Source organism: Cololabis saira, chromosome 9 (assembly GCF_033807715.1).
Source record: "Cololabis saira isolate AMF1-May2022 chromosome 9, fColSai1.1, whole genome shotgun sequence".
Taxonomy (NCBI): domain Eukaryota; kingdom Metazoa; phylum Chordata; class Actinopteri; order Beloniformes; family Belonidae; genus Cololabis; species Cololabis saira.
In genome coordinates, this window is record NC_084595.1 from 413,389 (window position 1) to 435,086 (window position 21,698).

The window sequence follows — 21,698 nt, forward strand, 5'->3', positions numbered from 1 at the left end:
TTGTCACCAGTTTTAAACAGAGGAATGACCTTGGCTACTTTCATAATGTTGGGAAATTGACCGGTTTGTAATGATAAGATAAGATAAAAATGTGAGTTAACAGTTTGGAAATCCCATGAATTACTTTTTTTTAACTGTTTTCATATCTATGTCGTTAAAGTCCATGGTTGTTTTTTTTTGGCAGATGTTTGCAATCTGCAAAAATGCTTGATAAGAGGACGTGCGCTACTCTCACATTCCTCTGCAGTGATTTGAAACTTCTGCTTCTGTTTCTCAGCAGCTGCAGTTAACACATATAAAGCAATAAGCACAAGATTAATGTTCAAAGTTATGGCATAATCATGACAAATGATGATAACTTCAACATTTATTTATATCTATATACATTATTATTCCAACAAAAATGCACCACAAAGTGCTTTAAATAAAACGTTAAAAAACATTATTAACTTATTAATGCCCCCCCCCAAAACACACAAACACACAGACAGACACAAGCACACTACAGTTTACAAAAGTTACAAACGCTGACACCCGTCTACTGTATGTAAATGTGGGTGTGGTTGTGGTTGAGCACTGATGATCAGGGTGATTTTATGATTTTACATAATAAAAAGGAACAATGTTGTTTGAGTTATAAATAGCATGCTTTTACTTACAGGTCAATCAGTCCAGCAGTTGCAGCCGTCCTGAATCCTCCGCTTCATCATGGCTTGTAAGTCTAACAAATATTTATTCTTAATTTAATTCCTGTATCGTTCTGTTTTATTTTGAAGGGTTTTGTTGATCATTTATTAAGAGGGACTGCGTTCTGTTTTTATTTGGGAATAAATGTTCCCTGAGTGATCCAGACCAGCGGTCCCAACCTGGTCCTGCATGTTTTACACTCAAACACCTGATTCTAATTCATTCATCATTAGCCAGTAATCAAATCAAATCAAATCAAACTTTATTTATATAGCACTTTTCCTACAAATAATGAAACACAAAGTGCTTAACAGAAAAAAAAAAAAAAAAAAAAAAAAAAAACAAGAAAAAACAAATAAACATAAAACTTATTAATGTCCCCCCCCCCCCCCCCCCCCCTCCCCGCAGACAAAAGCACACTACAATTCACCTAAATTCCTAACACACACAGACACGCACGCAGACACATGGTGTAGACATGGCTAGGCACAGAGGATCCAGGTGAGGAAACGGTAACAGGGAGCCGTCCACGCCAGGAGGTCTCATAGCCCGCAGCTACAGGGGGGGGGGCCCACAGAGACCATCCCGGCCCGGACGGAAAGAGGAGTCCACACCCCAGCGGTGAAGCCGTGGTGCAGAGCTCCACAACCATCCAGGCCAGAACGACCCCCAGGACGACCCCCTGCAGGCCAGAGTCACTCCCAGCATGGAGGCTCCCCATGAGGAAACACTGGAGATAAAAGCTACAAGAAAACAGGATAAAATACACTAAAGGAGTTTATAAAAAACATAAAACATACAAACATAAAATCCTAAAAGTATGTCTAGAAAGTAAGACATTAAAAACTAAAATAATAAAACAGTAAAATGTATAAAATAGACCATAAATAACAACTAAAATATTTAGATAAAACATTGAGATTAAACAAAAATAAAATACGATAAGAAAGGATAAACTAAATATAAAACAGAGCAGTAAGATTTAATAAAAATAAGGGTGAGCATAAGAAATGTAAAAGAGTTAAATGAGTCAGTTAAAAGCCTGATTAAAGAGATGGGTCTTGAGCCTCTTTTTAAAAACATCAACAGTCTCTGCGGCCCTGAGGTTCTCCGGGAGGCTGTTCCACAATCGGGGACCATAAAAACTGAATGCCGCCTCCCCGTGTGTCCTGGTTCTAACTTTTGGTATGGTTAAAAGGCCAGCACCGGAGGACCTCAGGGTCCGCGAGGGTCGATAGGGTAAAAGTAGTGCAGACAAATAAGAAGGCCCAAGACCATTAAGACACTTAAAAACTAGTAAAAGAACCTTAAAATCGATCCTGAAGCGCACGGGGAGCCAATGCAGCGATTTTAAAACAGGTGTAATGTGCTCCCGCCCTCTGGTCCTCGTCAGCACGCGTGCGGCTGAATTCTGTAATAATTGTAGGTTGTACATGTTCTTTTTAGGAAGACCAGAGAGCAGGGCGTTACAATAATCTAAACGACATGAGATAAAAGCATGCATTAGCACCTCCGTACTGGCCTGAGAGAGAAACGGGCGGACTCTGGCTATGTTCTTAAGATGGTAAAAACCGATCTTTGTTATGTTTTTAATATGTGGAATAAAAGTGAGCTCAGAGTCAAAAATCACGCCCAGATTTTTAACTGATTTTGAGGGTTTAAAATCCTGTAACTTTGGTAAAAGTTTCTCTCTCTGGCCTTCGGGACCGATGAGTAAAATCTCTGTTTTGCCCTGGTTGAGCTGTAGGAAGTTTGCTGCCATCCATGACTTGATGTCTAAAATACAGTTAAAAAGGGCATCAATTGGCCCAGTGTCATCAGGAGACACGGCGATGTACAGTTGCGTATCGTCAGCGTAACTATGGAAGCTGATGCCGTGTCTCCTGATGACGTCCCCAAGGGGCAGCATGTACAGATTAAAAAGAGTTGGACCTAAAATTGACCCTTGGGGAACCCCACACTTTAACTTATAGGTTCCTGAGGAACATGTATCCATACTTACGAAGAAACTTCGATCAGTGAGGTAGGACGTGAACCATTTAAGAACAGTACCAGAGAGGCCGACCAGGTGCTTCAGTCTGTTTAATAAAATGTGATGGTCTACTGTATCGAAGGCGGCGGTTAGATCCAGCAGAACCAAGACTGTGAGTTTTTGGTTATCTAAATTGCACCTGATGTCATTTAAAATCTTTAAAAGTGCTGTCTCTGTACTGTGGTTCATCCTAAAACCGGACTGATGAGCCTCTAAAATGTGTGTTGAGTTTAAAAATTCATTCACTTGATTAAAAACAAGTTTTTCTAAAATTTTACTTAAAAACGGTAAGTTGGATACAGGCCGGTAGTTATTTAAAACATTGGGGTCCAACCCACTCTTCTTCAGAAGGGGCTTCACCACCGCCGTTTTAAAGGCGGCGGGGAAGGCACCCGTCTGAAGAGAGCAGTTGACCAAATACAAAAGCTGTTCCTCAAAGAACCCATAGAGTGTTTTAAAAAACGGTGTGGGAATGGGGTCTAAAAGGCAGGTTGTGGGCTTTACCTTGGAGAAAACTCTACAAAGTGTCCCCGCATCAACCAAGGCAAAACTCTCCAGTGTTTCCTCAGGTAAAAGCACTGATCCAGGTGTGTTAAGAGTTAAAATCTGTTGAGATAAAAGACTGGATCTAATGTCATCAATTTTACCCCTGAAGTGGTCTGCAAAATCCTCACAGAGGGCATCTGTTGCTGTCTTATGGGATCTGTTCAGGTTTCCATTTGTTAGAAGATCTATTGTGGAGAAAAGGAATTTGGAATTGTTTTTGTTATTTAGAATTAGGTTTTTGAAATGGGCGGTTCTTGCTTTTTTAATACTGTTATTGTAGTACTTAAGGTGTTGGCAAAAAATGTCATAATGAACTGTTAATTTTGATTTCCTCCATCTTCTTTCGGCACTCCTGCAGTTTCTTTTTAGTTTCTTTATTTCCTCAGTTCTCCATGGGGGTGTAGGTTTTACGCTAATTCTTTTAGTTAAAATCGGAGCCACTGAGTCCAGCGTTGTTTTGAGTATTTTGTTAAAATTGTCAACGATAAAATCACAGGGAGCTGGTAAAATTTCTGCAGGAGTGTTCTGTAAAATCTGGATAAAATTTGCAGCCACTTCAGGAGTTAGGTTACGTTTCCTCACCGTTCTCACCGGGGCCTCCCGCTGGTTAAAACTGGTGATGTTAAAAAACACGCAAAAATGGTCAGACACAGCCAGGTCCACAACAGAGCACGCACCCAGGGACAGGCCGTAGGTTATGACCAGGTCCAGGGTGCGCCCCCTGCTGTGGGTCGGCTGTGTGACATGTTGCTTAAAATCTAGACAGTTTAAAAGGTTTAAAAATTCTCTGGATACTGGGTCTGAGATGTTGTCTAAGTGCAGATTAAAATCACCAGTTATTAAGATCCTGTTGTAAGAGGTGTGAATAATTGATAAAAGTTCAGAGAATTGGCTGATAAAACAGGTGGAGTACTGGGGGGGTCTGTAGACTGTTATGCAGAGAATTGGGGGGTTGCTAAAAACAAAAGCATGATATTCAAATGATGTGTAGCTGTTAAAAGGAACTGCATTGGATGACATAGTTGTTTTTGTTATTGATGCAGTTCCGCCCCCTCTCTTGCCCCCCCTGGTAGAAAATAGAAAGTTAAAATCTGGCGGGGAGGCCTCAGTGAGAACAACAGGTGCATCTGTGCCAAGCCATGTCTCTGTAAGGAGAATACAGTCCAGTTTCCTGTCTAAAATCAAATCATTTATAATAAAGGATTTGTTTAAAAGAGAGCGCACGTTCAGCACAGCCATCTTGATGTCTGTGCCGAACGCGCGCTCATCATGGTGCTTTAATGGAACATTAAAGACATAGCTCGATCTAAAAACATTCCTGTGCTTTGTTTTTCTGCTTGAGATGAGTGTTTTGATAATGTGGGTGTCCAGAGATTCTGGTGACCGGGGTGGTGGTGGTGCTGTACAGGTGTGTGTGGTGTTGGTGTATGTGGTGGGTGGGGGTGAGTGAGATGTGCTCCTATGTGTCTGTGTGTTAGCAGTGAGTCATGAGGTGGTGGTGCAGGACTGTACTGTCAGGTCAATGTCAAGGTCTGAACAAGTCTGTTAACGACACAGTCGCTTGTATCAGGCTGTTCTGAAGCAGGAAACATCTAGAACATGCAGACGGTGGAACCAGGACCTGGTTGGAGACCGCTGGTCTAGACCAAACTAAACTCTCACTGATAATTTGTGCCGATTATAAAAATATATTACAAATAATAGCAGTGACCAAAACAGCTGCAGAAATACTGCAGGAATGACATAGCAGCAGTTAAATGCAGCCTTCTGTAAAATATCCACTGGGCTTACATCAAATACATCAAAACACAACAATAAAAAACACTTTTCTGAACTTATCAATATGACTCTGTCCTTCACAGGATAAGTAAAATGGATCACTGCAAAAACTCACAATCTTAACAAGAATATTTGTCTTATTTCTAGTTAAAATGTCTCATTTTAGTAAAAACATCTCATTACACTTAAAACAAGACTCATCACTGGAAAAAACAACAATTTTCACCTGTTTCAAGTAGATTTTCACTTGAAATAAGTAGAAAAATCTGCCAGTGGAACAAGATTTTTTTGCTTGTAATGAGAAGATAAATCTTGTCCCACTGGCAGATTTTCCTACTTATTTCAAGAGAAAATTTACTTGAAACAGGTGAAAATTGTTATAATATATAATAAGTTATTTTTCTGGTGTTATTTTTCTGGTGATGACTCTAAATGTTGAAATAGCAGTAAAACCACATTCATTGATGAAATGACATATGGGATGGAAAGGGGGGGTGATTTGGACCGTTTTTATTTCAGGAGGGATGCCATCCCCTCTCATCCCCCCCTCAATTTAAGTACTGTGTATTACACATAACACCTGTTATTTGCTTACTGTATTTTCAAGAGATTCAGATATTTGGGGCAGAGCTGAATCTTCTTTGCAGCAAATTCATCTAACAATGTTGGAAGCATGTGTGAAAAGTAGAAATTCTGGACTGCCAGCTGGACCTGAAAGAATAAATATAAAATATGGCTTACAGTTTGTTTTAATGAAGGTTCACAAGTACCTGTCACATTAGTTCATAGATTGTAAGTAACAATATTTACCCACCTGGAGGAGTATCCACTTTGCCCATTGGGAAGGATGAGATACTTCTCATCTTCTAAGCATTTCTTCACTTCTTCAGGTCGTCCTACCATCCCTCAATAGCAGTAGGCAGAGGTAAGATGATATTGTCCCGGTTGAGCTGTGACAGGTGGTGTTTCCACATGTTTTATATCCCCAACGCTCGGAGAAAGAGGGTTAACGCGTTCACTCAGCATGTAAACAAATGCTGGTTCCGGTACGCGCCGGAAGTCGCGCCCATAATTCACGCAAAGCCTCATGGGGGCTAGGAATAAGGTGGATATATATACACATATATATATATATATATATATATATATATATATATATATATATATATATATATATATATATATATATATATTTACAATCCCTGGGAGGTTCAAAGTGAATATTCATGCTTCACTATATTAGATTTTAATAGATGTGTTTGATGATCTGAACTCACTTCTGAGGGGGATTTATTCCAGGAAGCAGGTTTAGTGAAAATCCTGAGTTTGTTAAGCCTGAGATGAGGGAAATCCGGAGTTTTCAGTTCCAGAAAGCGAGTTGACTCAGAATCTGAGTCAGTTACTATGGCAACTGACCCTCTGAACCTAACCTGGTCGGGACCAGGTTTACTTCAATAAAGCCTGAGTTTCTCTCCGTCTCCTTCCTCAGTGGCGTCAATTCAGCCGATTGGGGCAAGCGGCAGAGAGAGCAGAAAAAGCGTATCTGACAAACGCAACGTATTTTATTCACTATGTCAGTGCAACAATATCACTGGGACATCCCAGTTTAACTTCAAACAGTTAAAGTCCAAATGCAAAAAGGAGAGGGAGGAGCAGAAGAGAGAAAGAGAGGGAGAGAGTAAAAAAAAAAGTCAAATATTTCCCTTAAACAGGTTTATAAGAGGGTAGGGTGATTTGATATCTTACCTTAAGATGAACGTGCATAATTAATCCATCAGCCTCGTTAATATCTTCTGCTGCTGGGGCAACATTGGACCATCACTTGCCTTTTTTTCTTTTTTTTTTTAAATTGCGTAGTTGCCTGCTTCCTTTTCATTTGGGGGTGGGGGGGTGGGGGGGGGGGGTTATAAGTGTTGGGAAAGGTAATACCTAGTGAAATCCATCATGTTGTTCTGATATGCATTTGTAGTTATTTTATATGTATTAAGTAATAGAATAAATCAATACAAATAGACACAGATTAATTCCATAAATGCATAAAAAAAAAAAAAAAAAAAAAAAATTTCCCCTGAAGTGTGATCTAAATGTCAATAAAATGTCATTCAATATCATTCCACCACTGCTTTCATCTGTAATATTATAAGACAGTGTGCTTTCTCAATCCTGTTCCTCGTGGGCCCCTGTCCTGCATGTTTTAGATGTTTCCTGCTTCAGCACACCGTGATAAAAGTACCTGTGTCATCAACAGAACTGTGCAGACCTTGGTGACAAGCTAATGAGGACCTTTAATTAGAATAAGGTGTGTTGGTGCAGGGAAACATCTAAAACATGCAGGACAGGGGCCCACGAGGACCAGGGTTGAGAAACACTTAAATGTTAAATGAATACTGCATTCAAACTTCTGCAGCAACTTTCCCCCACGCCATTTCTCTCCTCGTGTTTCGTGGTTTTTTTCTGAAATCTGCTCTCATACTGGCCATACGCACGTATTGACACTTCTGACTCCAGTGGCGTGAAGTATGTGGATCTTCAGATGCAAACTAATGTTTCCTCAAAGGGATTTTGTACATTGAAATGTTAAATAAAGTTTAAAAAGAAAAAAGAAAAAGTATGTTGCTCTTTTGTTGTCGCCGGTTGCCATGGTGAATCCTTGTTTCAGGGCTCTACTGATGATGGCTTTTTAACTCGAGCTTAACAAACTCAGAGTTGATTGAACTAACTCGAATCCGCTGTTCTGGAACCGAAAACTCCGACTTTCCTATCTCCGGTTAAGTCAACTCAGGTTTAAACTCGGAATTTGTTGAACCTGCTTCCTGGAATACTCCTCTGGTGTCTGATTCTGTTTTTCTTCCAGCTCCCATCAGCCCGGCTGCTCCAATCAGGAAATGCGTTGACACGGTTTGTAAATGTCATTTTTTATTTGTGCTTTTGGTGGGTGGGTGTGGGTGTGTGTGTGTGTGTGTGTGTGTGTGTGTGTGGGGGGGGGGGGGGGGGGGGGGGGGGTTGTTGGTCTGTATTTTTTAATTTTGTTCAACTCCAGTTCAAACCAACAACTGGGTCGACTGGTTTGTTTCTATCATTCTTTCACTTGTAGTCACACAATCCCTTCATTGATTGATTGATTGTTTTTATCCCAATTGAAGTGTGGAAAGGAGGTCAAACCTGGAGACCTGATCCAGATCTTCTGTGATGGTTGGAGTAACCACTGGGCTGTTTATGTTGGTGATGGAAACATTGTTTACCTCGTACCACACGGTGAGTTTCTTCGTTCCTCCAACATGTCAGACTGAATCAAAACCAAACAAGGTTTCAGGTTGTTTTCAGCTGCTCAACGGTGTGAATCAGCAACAGAGCAGACGTAGAACCATGTCAGCATCTTTAGGTGTCAGCATCATCTCAGTGAGCTGCAGCTCAAACACTTTTCTCCCTGGTTGGTACTTTTAGAGTTGTGGGCTGGTAAGGGCGAAGTGTTGAAAGAGAAATTGGAGGACGTGGAGAAGAAGGACAAGTGGAGAGTCAACAATTTCCTGGATGATAAATACACACCTCGTCCAGCTGTTGTTATCGTGGAGAATGCCTGTTCACTGGTGGATACAAAACTGGAGTACGACCTGGAGAAGTACAACTGTCAAAACTTCGCCACTGAGATGCGCTACGGCGAGCCTGAGAGTCGGCAGGTACGTTAGAACATGTTTCTGTTAGGTTCAGACCTTTAACATTCGTAACACCGCACTTTATGGAGACAAAAGAGACACAGTACACAGTTAAGTATCTTTTTGACTTGCGCAAGGAGAGCAGCTGAAACGTGTAAAATCTCAAACTTACTCTGACTCGTCTCTGCTGCCTCCTTTGCTTTTATTCACTCTGGGCATGCCCTGGTTTACACAGCTGACTGCGTAGTCAATGAAAAGTATAACTTGTACATGTTTTTGTTTGTAACAAGAAGTTCTCTGCAGACTTCTGCTTTATGCTGATAAAGTGAAGACTTCTTGTGCAGCTTTTTTCAATCACTAAGTCAGCCTTGTTTTATCAGTGTGTCACAGGCGTAAGCAAATAGCTGTGTTTATCATTTATTCTGTCAATAGTGAGCATGTTAACTTATGTACCATAATTCCAACAGTTTCTCCTGGTGGTTTGTGTTAGAATCAGCAGGTACGTTAGAACATGTTTCTCCTGGTGGTTTGTGTTAGAGTCAGCAGGTACGTTAGAACATGTTTCTCCTGGTGGTTTGTGTTAGAATCAGCAGGTACGTTAGAACATGTTTCTCCTGGTGGTTTGTGTTAGAGTCAGCAGGTACGTTAGAACATGTTTCTCCTGGTGGTTTGTGTTAGAGTCAGCAGGTACGTTAGAACATGTTTCTCCTGGTGGTTTGTGTTAGTGAGGGTCCGGGGTGAAACCCTGGACCTTTAACAGGACTGATCTCCTCGTCCTCTCAGCCGTCGCTCCTCCATGACGGTGTCACACTCATAAAGATCCAGAGATTTAGATCAGCAGACGTGGTTCCAGCACCACTCTGGTCTGCTGCCTCTTATCTTCACATGAAGAGAAGATGTGTTGCACATAAATGTTCAGAGTTGTGGATCGTTTCAGAAGGACTTCTTCTTATTTTGTGTAAAACATGTTTTTGTTTCTCCTGCAGGTGAAGGACGCAGCAGCAGCAGCACCGGTAGCAGCACCGGTAGCAGCACCGGTAGCAGCACAGGGAGTAATGGAAGCAACAGCGCCGGAAGCATTAGCAAGGGGAAACTTGGCGTCTTGTAAGTCTACAAATATTTATTCTTAATTTCATTCCTGTATCATTCTGTTTTATTTGAAAGGTTTTGTTGATCATTTGTTAAAAGGGACTGCGTTCTGTTTTTATTTGGGGAATAAATGTTCCCTGAGTGATCCAGACCAGCGGTCCCAACCTGGTCCTGCATGTTTTACACTCAAACACCTGATTCTAATTAATTCATCATTAGCCAGTAATCAAGGTCTGAGCAAGTCTGTTAACGACACAGTCGCTTGTATCAGGCTGTTCTGAAGCAGGAAACATCTAGAACATGCAGGACGGTGGAACCAGGACCTGGTTGGAGACCGCTGGTCTAGACCAAACTAAACTCTCACTGAACTAAAGTCATTAACTCTGAAGAGTTCAGAGACTAAACTAAATTCTCACTGAACTAAAGTCATTAACTCTGAAGAGTTCAGAGACTAAACTAAACTCTCACTGAACTAAAGTCATTAACTCTGAAGAGTTCAGAGACTAAACTAAACTCTCACTGAACTAAAGTCATTAACTCTGAAGAGTTCAGAGACTAAACTAAACTCTCACTGAACTAAACTCATTAATTCTGAAGAGTTCAGAAATGATTACTGTCAGAGATCACAAACCTGCAGACGACATCCACTGCCAATCCAGGAAGCAGGAACACACGGAGACACACGTCAAGCACTGGAAATCTGCAACAAAAAACCACAAACAAAGCACGAAACCGGCACGGAGCCATCCAAAACACGAACAGCAATCGACCCAAATCTTGAGATCTGATCGCAGTCTGAGCTAAGCTACCGCTACCGCTACCTAACCCCAAAAACTACAGAGCAAGCATGCAGGTGAAGAGAGCCAGTGTGTATGTCTATGTGTGTGTATGCATGTATGTCTATGATCATGTGTGTGTGTGTGTGTGTGTGTGTGTGTGTGTGTGTGTGTGTGTGTGTGTGTGTGTGTGTGTGTGTATATGTGTATGCGTACGTGTGTGTGTACATGTCTTTGTGGCTATGTGTGTGTGTATGTATATATTTGTCTGGCTGTGTATGTGTGTTTATATGTATGTGACTGAGTGGCTATATGTGTGTGTGTGTGTGTGTGTGTGTGTGTGTGTGTGTGTGTGTGTGTGTGTGTGTGTGTGTGTGTGTGTGTGTGTGTGTGTGTGTGTGTCATAAACCAAACAAAGCTCCACCTGAAGTGTGTCTATAGTGGGGGAGGGGGGGGGGGGGGCCAGACCAGAGGCCGACACGGAAGAACCCGGAACCCAGGCCACCAGCAACCCCACAGAGGGGAGAAGTAGGAGGGAGGCAACCCACCACCTGCGGCGGCTGAGTGGGTCCGCGGGCGGGGCCCCCTCGGCGTGGGAAGAAGCAGCCAGGGATCCCGCGGCGGCGGACCGCGACCCAGGCAGTCCCCGGCCACCCGATCCGGCCCGGACACGTGGCCAGGAGGCCCTCACCCTCCAGGCCAACGACCCCCACCCGGCAGGGGGCCAGCCTGCCCGGAGAGACAGAGCCGCCCCGGCCGCCGACGCGGGCAGGTGCACCCGCCCCCACGAAAGTGGCCCTCCAACACCAGAGGGGCGCCCCGCCGCGGAGGCAGCGGGGGGGACCGGAGACGGGCCCGGAGAGAGGGAACCCCCCAACAAGGCGACACCCGCGCAGGCCCGACAACGGAGGGCCCCAGACCCAGTTATCCCATTCATTCATCCATTCACCTATACGATACCTATACTAATAATAAGATATACTATAATAATAATAATAATAATAATAATAACCATCTTTGTATAATATAATATTGATAAATTACTAAGTTTTGTTGTCCTGCCAATGGAGGCTCAAATCCTCCATGGCAGGACCCTTCCACACCGCATTCTCACCGACACAGACGCACACTCACGCACCGTTTCCCCCTCCCCGGGGGGGTCCAGCACCGCCAGAAGGCACCCCAGGCTGCACGGCGAGCCCCGCCAGGCCCGGGTATCCCGACCCACCTATCCCAGGGCGGCGAGGGAACGCGGGTGATGTGGGACCCCCTCCCGCCCCTGGTGTTGAGTGCGTGTGATTAATGCCATAAAAACAGGGAAGGGGGAGGGCCAAGTATCGATTGACACCGACCCCCCCCCCCCCTCCCAAACTACGTGTCCTTGTCAAATTTATTTATTAAGTGTTGAATGTGCAGTGTCTATTTTGCTGTTAAAACCGTGAGGCGGGGAGTGCCGGGCCCCGCGGGACAGTGCCCCCCACGACCCGGACCCCCCGCCCTTCGCCTATGTACGTATGAATCGTGTAGGGGGGGAAAGAGGGGGAGCGGAGGCCGAAGCCAGGAGGCAGGACCAGCAAAGCCGGCCCTGGTAAGACACCCGCGTTCCCCCACCGGCCATCCAGTAGACGGGGGCCGGCCCTCCGAGCCGGGCCAGGGCCCCACCTTACCTCCAAGGGCGCCCCCGGCGCCGCCGGAGCCCCCAGACGGAGGGGGAAACGGTCCAACATCCTCCCATTCATACTGACAACATAAGACATAGACACCTGGGAATGGTGCCACCCCGCCGCCGCGCCCGCCCGTGCACCCCCAGGTCAGGGGAGGCCCGATCCCCGGACCCGGCCCCATCCCTCCCCGGGGCCACCCCGGCGGACACCCCAAAGGTCACGGAGTCTCCACATCCGCAGGGGCACTCGGCCCCCGCCCAGCGACGGAGGACCAAGGCAGCAATGCCCCCCCAGCGCAGACAGCCACCCCCCACCAAGGCAGGGCCGGGCCCTCCGAGTGGGACCCCCACGCCCACGGCCCAGCCCCCCCCCCCGGGAAAACCGGAGACGCCCAAGCCACCGCCCCCCGCCCGAGCCCCCCCAGCCACCCCCCTCACCGCCATGAGGCAACCCCCCCATACGCCCCCACCGGCCAGGGACAGGGCCCCACGGCCCACCTGACCCCCCCCCAGGGGCCACCAGAGGCCCGCGCTCCCAGACCCCCCAAGCCGACCCCCAACCCCAAGGACTACGAGATCACCACCCCCCGCCCCCACTAGGTAACGAAGCCAATAATCGGGGACCAGAGAGAGTTCAATTCAGCCCAGGGGCGGAGCAGGGGTCCCAGCCAAGGGGGGGCGAAGCATTCTAGATGGGCCCTTGTGGCCTAAACATCCCCCTTAAAACATAATCGTTAAAAAAAATGCCACAGATCAGCCCCTCTGACACACAACCACAGCAGCAGCGACACGGTCAGAACCATCACATGAGGTTCTAGCACCATGGATTTTGCCACTTATTATGCCAAACCTAATTATAAGCCTAATGCAGACTTAAAGATATAGGTATCAAACTGGAGATAAAAATCAAATGACATCCAGGGATGTCTATGGAAGCTCATTTCCGCCAGTAAAAGAAAAAAGTAAGATGAAATCTTAGCCTTAAAAATAAAAATATCCCCCCGGTAAGTCATAATTATGACATAAAAAGTCATAATTTCGACTTTCTATCTTATAATTTCGAGTTTTTATCTCATAATTATGACTTATCGTGGTGATATTTTTATTTTGAAGGCTAAGTTTTCATCTGAGCCATAGATGTCGGATTCGCCAAGTAGCACAATTCAGACACACGTGTTCAACCTACACGACAGTTTACAATGTGCGACATGTATTTAACACAATCAGACACGGCGGTCAAACAGTAACAAAATAATATAGGAAAGGTCATATATTCAGCATTATGACAATGTTATCATAGATAATTAATGTTATGACAGCTTACCAATGATGGTTTCATCCAGCAATGGGCAGAAAACCACAACAAAACATATTTACATCTGGGGTGGGGGGTAGCACATTGAACGATCCAAAATGCAAAAACTTTAATATTAAAACTTGTTCAAATCCGAACTATTTCCGAACCATCAGCCGGTTCTTCATCGCCGCAAACCTTTTAATCGCTTTGCTCTTATCTAAGGCGAAGTCCCTCTCGATTGAGAGATAGTCTGGCCTCATCCGTGCAGCCTCATCCTTAAAAAGATCTCAAATTCCATTTTTGCTAAAATAAGGCATTTAAATGTCTTCATTTGTCTTAAGTCTCAATCCAAGGGTCTTCATTTTAATCATTAAAGAGTTTATTTCATCGTTTTGAGGAGAATCTCCTGCGGATGTCCTAGGTTTCAGCCCAATTGAGCTGAAAAATATATATTTGGGCTGCTTTTCCTGGTTTTTACTAAATATTTAGGATAAATTATTAACAAAAAAAGTTTCCATTATGGCAGAGAAAAGTAGAAACTTACACAATAAACTCACTGATAATATATTTGCTTTAATCTACTCAATTTTATTGTAGTTTTTGTTTGGAGACTGAACTTTTTTTTAGGGTATTTAGTAATGTGAAGATGAAATGTATTACGCATTTAATAATTTATAGTTTTAACAGAGAATGTCAGATTCGGGCTGGTTTTTCATTTTTTTGGGGTTTTACGTTGCATTTGGGCTGGAACCTGTCAGATCTGGCAACCTCAGCAGTGGATTTCTTAATGACTCGTCTTTTTGGTCACAATAAACTTGCTCTCATCAACGGCGATGTCCCTCTGGATTGAGAGCAAGGTGAGGTTTGATTGTCTGGTCTCATCAATGCAGCCTGGAGAAAGTTTTTAATCAACTTCAGCTGCTGAAACTCAGCATGAGTTTAAGGCTCTGATGCGACAACTGGCTCGACGCATTACTACGGCGTAGGTTACGCAGCGACGCGCACCCTACGCCGTAGGCTCTGCATTGGTGTAACGCGGAACCATAAATCAGCCTTAAACGGACAACATGCGTCTGCGAACCCGTGCATGACAGGGAGACACACACGGGGAGAAGGGACTATTTCTTTCATTTTTATTTTTTAAACAACTTTATCCTTATGAACTCAAGTTTTATACAGTCCAACTTTCCTTATTTTATTCAGAACACTTTTTTTTTTTTCCTCTTCGGAGTGGGCCCCCCCGAGCAGTGGGCCCGGGGCGGCCGCCCCCCCTGCCCCCCCGCCTGCTCCGCTAGTGATTCAGCCGAATGTTGTTCAGTGGAGGCAGACATTATCTCACTACTGATATGGTCTGATAAAAGATTCCTAAAATGGTTGATACATAAACTGGATTTTTGTTTCCAATTTACTAGAATGGTTTTCTTTGCGATACATAAGGCAGTGAGAACCCGGTGTGTCCAATTAGGTTCTATTTGAATGTCTCCCAGGTGACCTAATATACATATTGTGGGGCACACTGGGATTCTGTAGTTGATCCATGTGGATAAATCCTCACAAATCTCCTTCCAGAACCTCTATACCGGTGTACAGAACCATAGAGCATGCATATCATTATCTGGGGTGTTCTCTGTGCACTTTGAACAGATATTAGAGGTGACAAAGCCCATCTGGAACATCCTTTGTCCAGTATAGTGTATTCTATGAAGAACTTTGTACTGTATAAGTTGTAAGTTTGGGTTCTTAGTCATAGAAAACTTATTTAAGCATATTTGTGACCAAGAAAACTGGTCGGTATTAAGAGAGAGATCCGCCTCCCACTTGGAAATCGGGAGAGAGACTGAATTGTCCAGTTTAGATACTAACCTGTAGAGTTTTGATAACAACTTTAAAATGCTTAGATTCAATAAATCTATTATCTTAGCGGGAAGTTGTAAGTTTAATTGGCTAATTTTATATGTTTTATTTATTATGGCCTTAAGTTGTTGGTACTCTAAAAATGTATTACTGCTAACTCCGTTTTGAACAATAAGGGCCTGATTTACTAAAGGTTTGCGTGCGTAAAAACGTGTGCAAACTTGACAGCACCCGCAAACCAATGTGCCAGCTGATCTACTAACAGCGTGCAAAGACGACTGCGTCTCTGAAATGCGCAAAATTGCACACGCAATTCAGTTAGTACTTTTGCCCTGATGAATAATCAATATGGGGCGTACCCGGCAGAAATCCTAAATACTGGCAGGGGAAGATGCAAATATGTCAATTTACCACGCGCAATGAGATTTACCAAGCCTGAAAGTAATTGCGCGTATTGTGATTGCGTCTGTATTAAATACGTTCGAAAGGAAGGTGCTAATCTGCTGCTGCTGTTATTGTGGGAAGGAGGCGACATCCAAAATCAAAGAATACGCAGAGAGAGAGTCTTTATTCTGCTGCATGCTATTTTAAAAATAGTTGCACAAGTTTTATTAAAGGCCACTTTTTCTTTAGTTCTCCGCCTTATATCTTGCATCCTTCTTTTAATGTGCCCCCCTCCACTCGCCCACAAGCAGGCCAAGCTTTGTGCCAAACTTCGTATTTTATTGATTACTTGTCTTATTGAACGTGAAATAATCCTTCGTAAATTACATTGAATTAAAACCCGTGCTTATTAATCACAAAACACAGGTTAAACATCATGACCAAATCCGCTCCGACTCCGTGTCAGTGATCAGCGCAGACAGACTGCAGCTTCGCCTAAATTATGGTTCCGCGTTAAATCGACGGCGTAGCCGACGGCGTAGGGTCGCGGTGCGGTGTGCGTCGCCGCGTACCCTACGCCGTCGGTTCTGCGTTGGTGTGACGCGGAACCATAAATCAGCCTTTAGTGTGCGCTCTGTGCGCTGTTCTGAACACTTCTCTTCTTTCGGCCATATGATGGTCCCGTCTGTCACACACTTACTGTCAGTGTTTGCTATATAATATATAATATTTGCAATATACTGTGGACATCTGAATAAAAACTTAACTCATAAATAGATTGAATCAAAGCGCTCTGTAGCTCTGTGTCTGATTGTCTTTTTCTCCTCAGATCATGCCGAGCACCGCCAGGTCACGCAAACCCGACCAATTCAATATTAAAATCAAATTCAGTCCTGTTGCCCGTTTTTCTATTTCATATTTTTGATCTGTGCCTAAAATTGAAATATGAAAAACCAGACGTTTTTCCGTTTTTTGTGTTACCAACTGCATTTATTCTATCGCAGGTTTTCTCCGATATTGCGTTTCTTTTGGTAATGGTTAAATTTCTTTGCTGTAGTTCATGAATGTGTTTATTTGCCTCTTCCACTAATATCTATAACTCCAACTCGTCAAATTTCATTTTGCGCTTGCGACTATCCTGCTTTCCATCCAGACTCTCCATGGCACAAACCGTAAGACGCGCAACACCTCATTTAAATACTGAGGTTTGCACCTGTTATCAATTGCGCACGCAATCTTAGTTGATCACCCGCAAACCACGCAACAACAGCACGCGCAAACTTTTTCAGTGCACACGCAATTTAGTACTCTTTATTTAGGATCTTAGTAAATCGGGCCCTAAGTGTATTGAAAGGTACAAACTGTCCTCCTACAATTACGTGCTGTAAATACCGTATTCCTTGATCTCTCCATTGAACAAAGTTTCAGCTGGTAAGGCAGCTGGTATTCTATCGGTAATGGAGTGGCCAGTGCAGTCACCAGATCTGAACCCCATTGAGCTGTTGTGGGAGCAGCTTGACTGTATGGTACGCAAGAAGTTCCATCCAACCAATTCAACTTGTGGGAGCGGCTTCTCGAAGCGTGGGGTGCAATTTCTCCAGATTACCCCAACAAATTAACAGCTAGAATGCCAAAGGTCTGCAATGCTGTAATTGCTGAAAATGGAGGATTCTTTGACGAAAGCAAAGTTTGATGTAAAAAAAATCGTATTTCAAATACAAATCATTATTTCTAACCTTGTCAATGTCTTGACTCTATTTTTTATTCATTTCACAACGTATCGTGGTGAATAAGTGTGACTTTTCATGGAAAACCCAAAATTGTTTGGGTGACCCCAAACTTTTGAGCGGTAGTGTGTATACATATATATATATATATATATATATATATATATATATATATATATATATATATATATATATATATATATATATATATACATATATATATATATATACATATATATATATACACACACACAAACAATAATAACTTGGTTGGTCAAAGTGAATATTCATGCTTTACTATATTAGGATTTATAAAACTATATTTAGGAAAAACTAACTTTTTTAACAGTTTCAGTAATTTATTTATTTGGTTTAATTAACTTTACAAACTCAAAATATGTTTGTACGTACATATAATTGTTTCATATATACCATACGAATGTATAAATGTGTGGAAAAAAATATATCTGATATTTAATAACAAAGAAGACGTTTTTGGAGATCACAAACTTTAAAGATGTGTTTGATGTTCTGAACTCACTTCTGGTGTCTGTTTTAGTTTTTCTTGCTTCCAGCAGCTTAGCCACTTCAATCATCAAATACTCTGACAAGGTTTGTAAATTTAGTTTTGCTTCTTTCTTTGCATGTGGGGGGGGGGGCTGTCTGTATGGAAGTCAATAACCTCTCTATTCTTTAATAGTCTTATCTCTATTCTTTAATACTCTTATTCTCTATTCTTTAATAGTCTTCTCCCTATTCTTTAATTTTGCTCAACCCCAGTTAAAACCAAGAACTGGGTCGACTGGTTTGTTTCTATCATTCTTTCAGTTGTAGTCACACCATCACTTTAATGATTGATTGATTGTTTTTATTGTAAATGAAGGATGGAACGGAGATCAAACCTGGAGACCGGATTGAGTTTTTCCATGATTTGTTTAAGCACTGGGCTGTTTATGTTGGTGGTGGAAACATCGTTCACTTCGGAAAACCCGGTGAGTTTCCTCGTTCTTCCAACATGTCAGACTGAAACAAAACCAAACAGCGTTTCAGGTTGTTTTCAGCTGCTCAACGGTGTGAATCAGCAACAGAGCAGACGTAGAACCATGTCAGCATCTTTAGGTGTCAGCATCATCTCAGTGAGCTGCAGCTCAAACACTTTTCTTCATGGTTGGTCCTTTTAGGGTTTTGGTCTGGTAAGGGCAAAGTGTCGAAAGAGAAGCTGGAGGACGTGAAGAATAACTACCATAGAGTCAACAATCTCGTGGATCATAAATACACACCTCGTCCAGCTGATGATATCGTGAGAGATGCCTGTTCAATGGTGGATGCAGAACTGAAGTACAGCCTGTTGAAGTACAACTGTGAACACTTCGCCAATGAGATGCGCTACGGCAAGCCTGAGAGTCGGCAGGTACGTTAGAACATGTTTCTCCTGGTGGTTTGTGTTAGAGTCAGCAGGTACGTTAGAACATGTTTCTCCTGGTGGTTTGTGTTAGAATCAGCAGGTACGTTAGAACATGTTTCTCCTGGTGGTTTGTGTTAGTGAGAGTCAGCAGGTACGTTAGAACATGTTTCTCCTGGTGGTTTGTGTTAGAATCAGCAGGTACGTTAGAACATGTTTCTCCTGGTGGTTTGTGTTAGAGTCAGCAGGTACGTTAGAACATGTTTCTCCTGGTGGTTTGTGTTAGAGTCAGCAGGTACGTTAGAACATGTTTCTCCTGGTGGTTTGTGTTAGTGAGGGTCCGGGGTGAAACCCTGGACCTTTAACAAGACTGATCTCCTCCTCGTCCTCTCAGCCGTCACTCCTCCATGACGGTGTCACACTCATAAAGATCCAGAGATTTAGATCAGCAGACGTGGTTCCAGCACCACTCTGGTCTGCTGCCTCTTATCTTCACATGAAGAGAAGATGTGTTGCACATAAATGTTCAGAGTTGTGGATCGTTTCTGAAGGACATGAATCATCTTATTTTGTGTAAAACATGTTCTTGTTCCCCCTGCAGGTGAAGGACGCAGCAGCAGGAATAGCAGCAGGAGCAGGAGCAGTAGCAGCAGGAGTGGGAGCAGTAGCAGCAGGAGTGGGATTAGTAGCAACAGGAGGAGGAGCATTAGTAGTAGGAGGAGTAGTAGCAGCAGCAGCAGGAGCAGCAGTAGCAACAGCAGGAGGAGTAGCAGCAGCAGCAATGGAGGAGCAGGAGCAACAACGGGCTTGTGAAAGCAGTTGTTGGACGTAAGGCATTAAAAACTAAGTCAAAGTAACTTGCATATAAATCCATGATTCATATTTCATAAAGTTTGGTCAAATCAACATGACCTAACCTCAGAAATGAAGGTGCCGGTTCAGACAAGATAATCAATAATGTTTTGTCTTCAACTGAGAGAAGAAATCAAATATTTCATCTGATGTAAACAGGAAAATGATTGAGGCTGATCAGATGAATCAATAATAAAATTCATACATATAAAATGGAATTGTTTGTTCCTTTGTTTTGTTTCATGAAAGTACTTCAACTTAGATCATTTCTGATCACATACATAGACGGATAGACAGACAGACGCTAAACCAATGTGTTTTAATTGTCTCCAAATATTGTTCTATAAAGTATAAACCAGGTGTTAGATAATAGGCAGGAATGAAGCCCCATCCCAGCCATCCTCCCCATCTCTCTGCTGGACTAAATTAGGAGTATTATTGATGTCATTGCTCCCAGCGAGGTGGAGGGGATCCCTGCTGAAGAGAAACCTCCCTAAATTAGGAGTATTATTGATGACATTGATCCCAGCGAGGTGGAGGGGATCCCTGCTGAAGAGAAACCTCCCTGGAGATGCTGCACCGGTCAGAGCTGAAACAAGAGGCAAAGAGCTTGAACGCAGGTGGAAAACCATCTCACAGGTTCATTATGACGTTAGAAAGAGAGACTGAGCGGACCAGACTGGAATCAGGACAAAAACGGATTCAGGGACATTTTCTCTGAGTTGTTTTTAGACGACAAACCCCAGTTTCAGTTACTGGCTCAGGTCTTAACTCCTGTTTGAATCACGTCAGCTTCAATCACAGCGACATGAGTAAATAACATGGAGATAATAGTAAAAACAGGAGCAGTTCAGCAGATAACGGACTGTGTAAGATATATTTCTATGTGGAATATCTCTAAGGTTTAGTGGAGAACATTATTTGTGATGAGTTTTCCTGTTTTTCATTTCGGCACATTACTGATGTTCCCGTCTGAATTCTTGGGAAGAAAGTAAAACTTGGAGCAGGACTGGACAACCGTGGTCCCCGAGGTCGTCTGTCCAGATGTTCCACATGTTTCCTGCTTCAACACCCGGGTCCTAAAGTGTGGGTCATGATGAACAGACTGGTGCAGACCCGGGGATGGAGGCAGGACTGGGTGGAATCAGGTCTGTGAAAGCAGTGAAACATCTCAACTACGCAGGACGGCGGCCCATGAACAAGGAAACGCCTGTTTTTATCTATTTTATTTCAATGGCTTTTCTTTTACCCCCCCAAACCAAAAAAACAACCTAATATGTTTGGGGCAGGAAATTAAACAAAGTACTAACATAAATGTGTTTAAAAAGAAATACAAAAAATGATTTATAAACAGGTATATGGAAGAAGAAATGGGTTAACGGGGAGTGTAATAAACAAATAAAATAGGGAAAAATTGTATATTATACTTGCTTAAGATATTTATGTAGTACATATTATATGTTGAGAGGGATAGTTATTATTATGTAATATATGTTATATATTTATTATGTATGTAGCATATATATATATATATATATATATATATATATATATATATATATATATATATGTATATGTATATGTATATATATATATATATATATATATATATATATATATATATATATATATATATATATATATATATATGCTACATAAAGGGATATTTATGTAGTTTATATAGTGTATATTTATATAGATGTATATATTATTTGTATTTTCTATATATTGATATAATATTTATTTAATATTTAGCTTTTCTATATACTCATATGGATAATTATGTAGTAATAGGCATGTTTTGTTCTATCGTGCTATCGTACTATCACATAAGTAAAACTGGAAGTAGCCTACTGGATGTTGGGAAAAAAAGAAGCAGGAAACAAACATTTATTTATTATTGATTATTATTGTTTTGTTTTGTATTCACTTCTGTTTCATGTTCGAAATACAATTT

At 42.5% G+C, this 21,698-nt stretch overlaps 1 protein-coding gene across 1 annotated transcript in view; it reads left to right on the forward strand.

Annotated features, from left to right (window-relative positions):
- Positions 1 to 19,949, forward strand: part of LOC133450831 (uncharacterized) — a 36,686-nt gene extending 16,737 nt beyond the window's left edge. The window contains exons 2-9 of the mRNA XM_061729736.1: positions 7,899 to 7,942; positions 8,188 to 8,299; positions 8,489 to 8,721; positions 9,684 to 9,801; positions 18,047 to 18,099; positions 18,371 to 18,479; positions 18,669 to 18,898; positions 19,491 to 19,949. Coding sequence (XP_061585720.1) covers positions 7,899 to 7,942; positions 8,188 to 8,299; positions 8,489 to 8,721; positions 9,684 to 9,801; positions 18,047 to 18,099; positions 18,371 to 18,479; positions 18,669 to 18,898; positions 19,491 to 19,721 — 1,130 coding nt within the window. The 3' untranslated portion in view covers positions 19,722 to 19,949. The remainder of the gene's footprint in view (positions 1 to 7,898; positions 7,943 to 8,187; positions 8,300 to 8,488; positions 8,722 to 9,683; positions 9,802 to 18,046; positions 18,100 to 18,370; positions 18,480 to 18,668; positions 18,899 to 19,490) is intronic.
- The last annotated feature ends 1,749 nt before the right edge of the window (positions 19,950 to 21,698 follow it).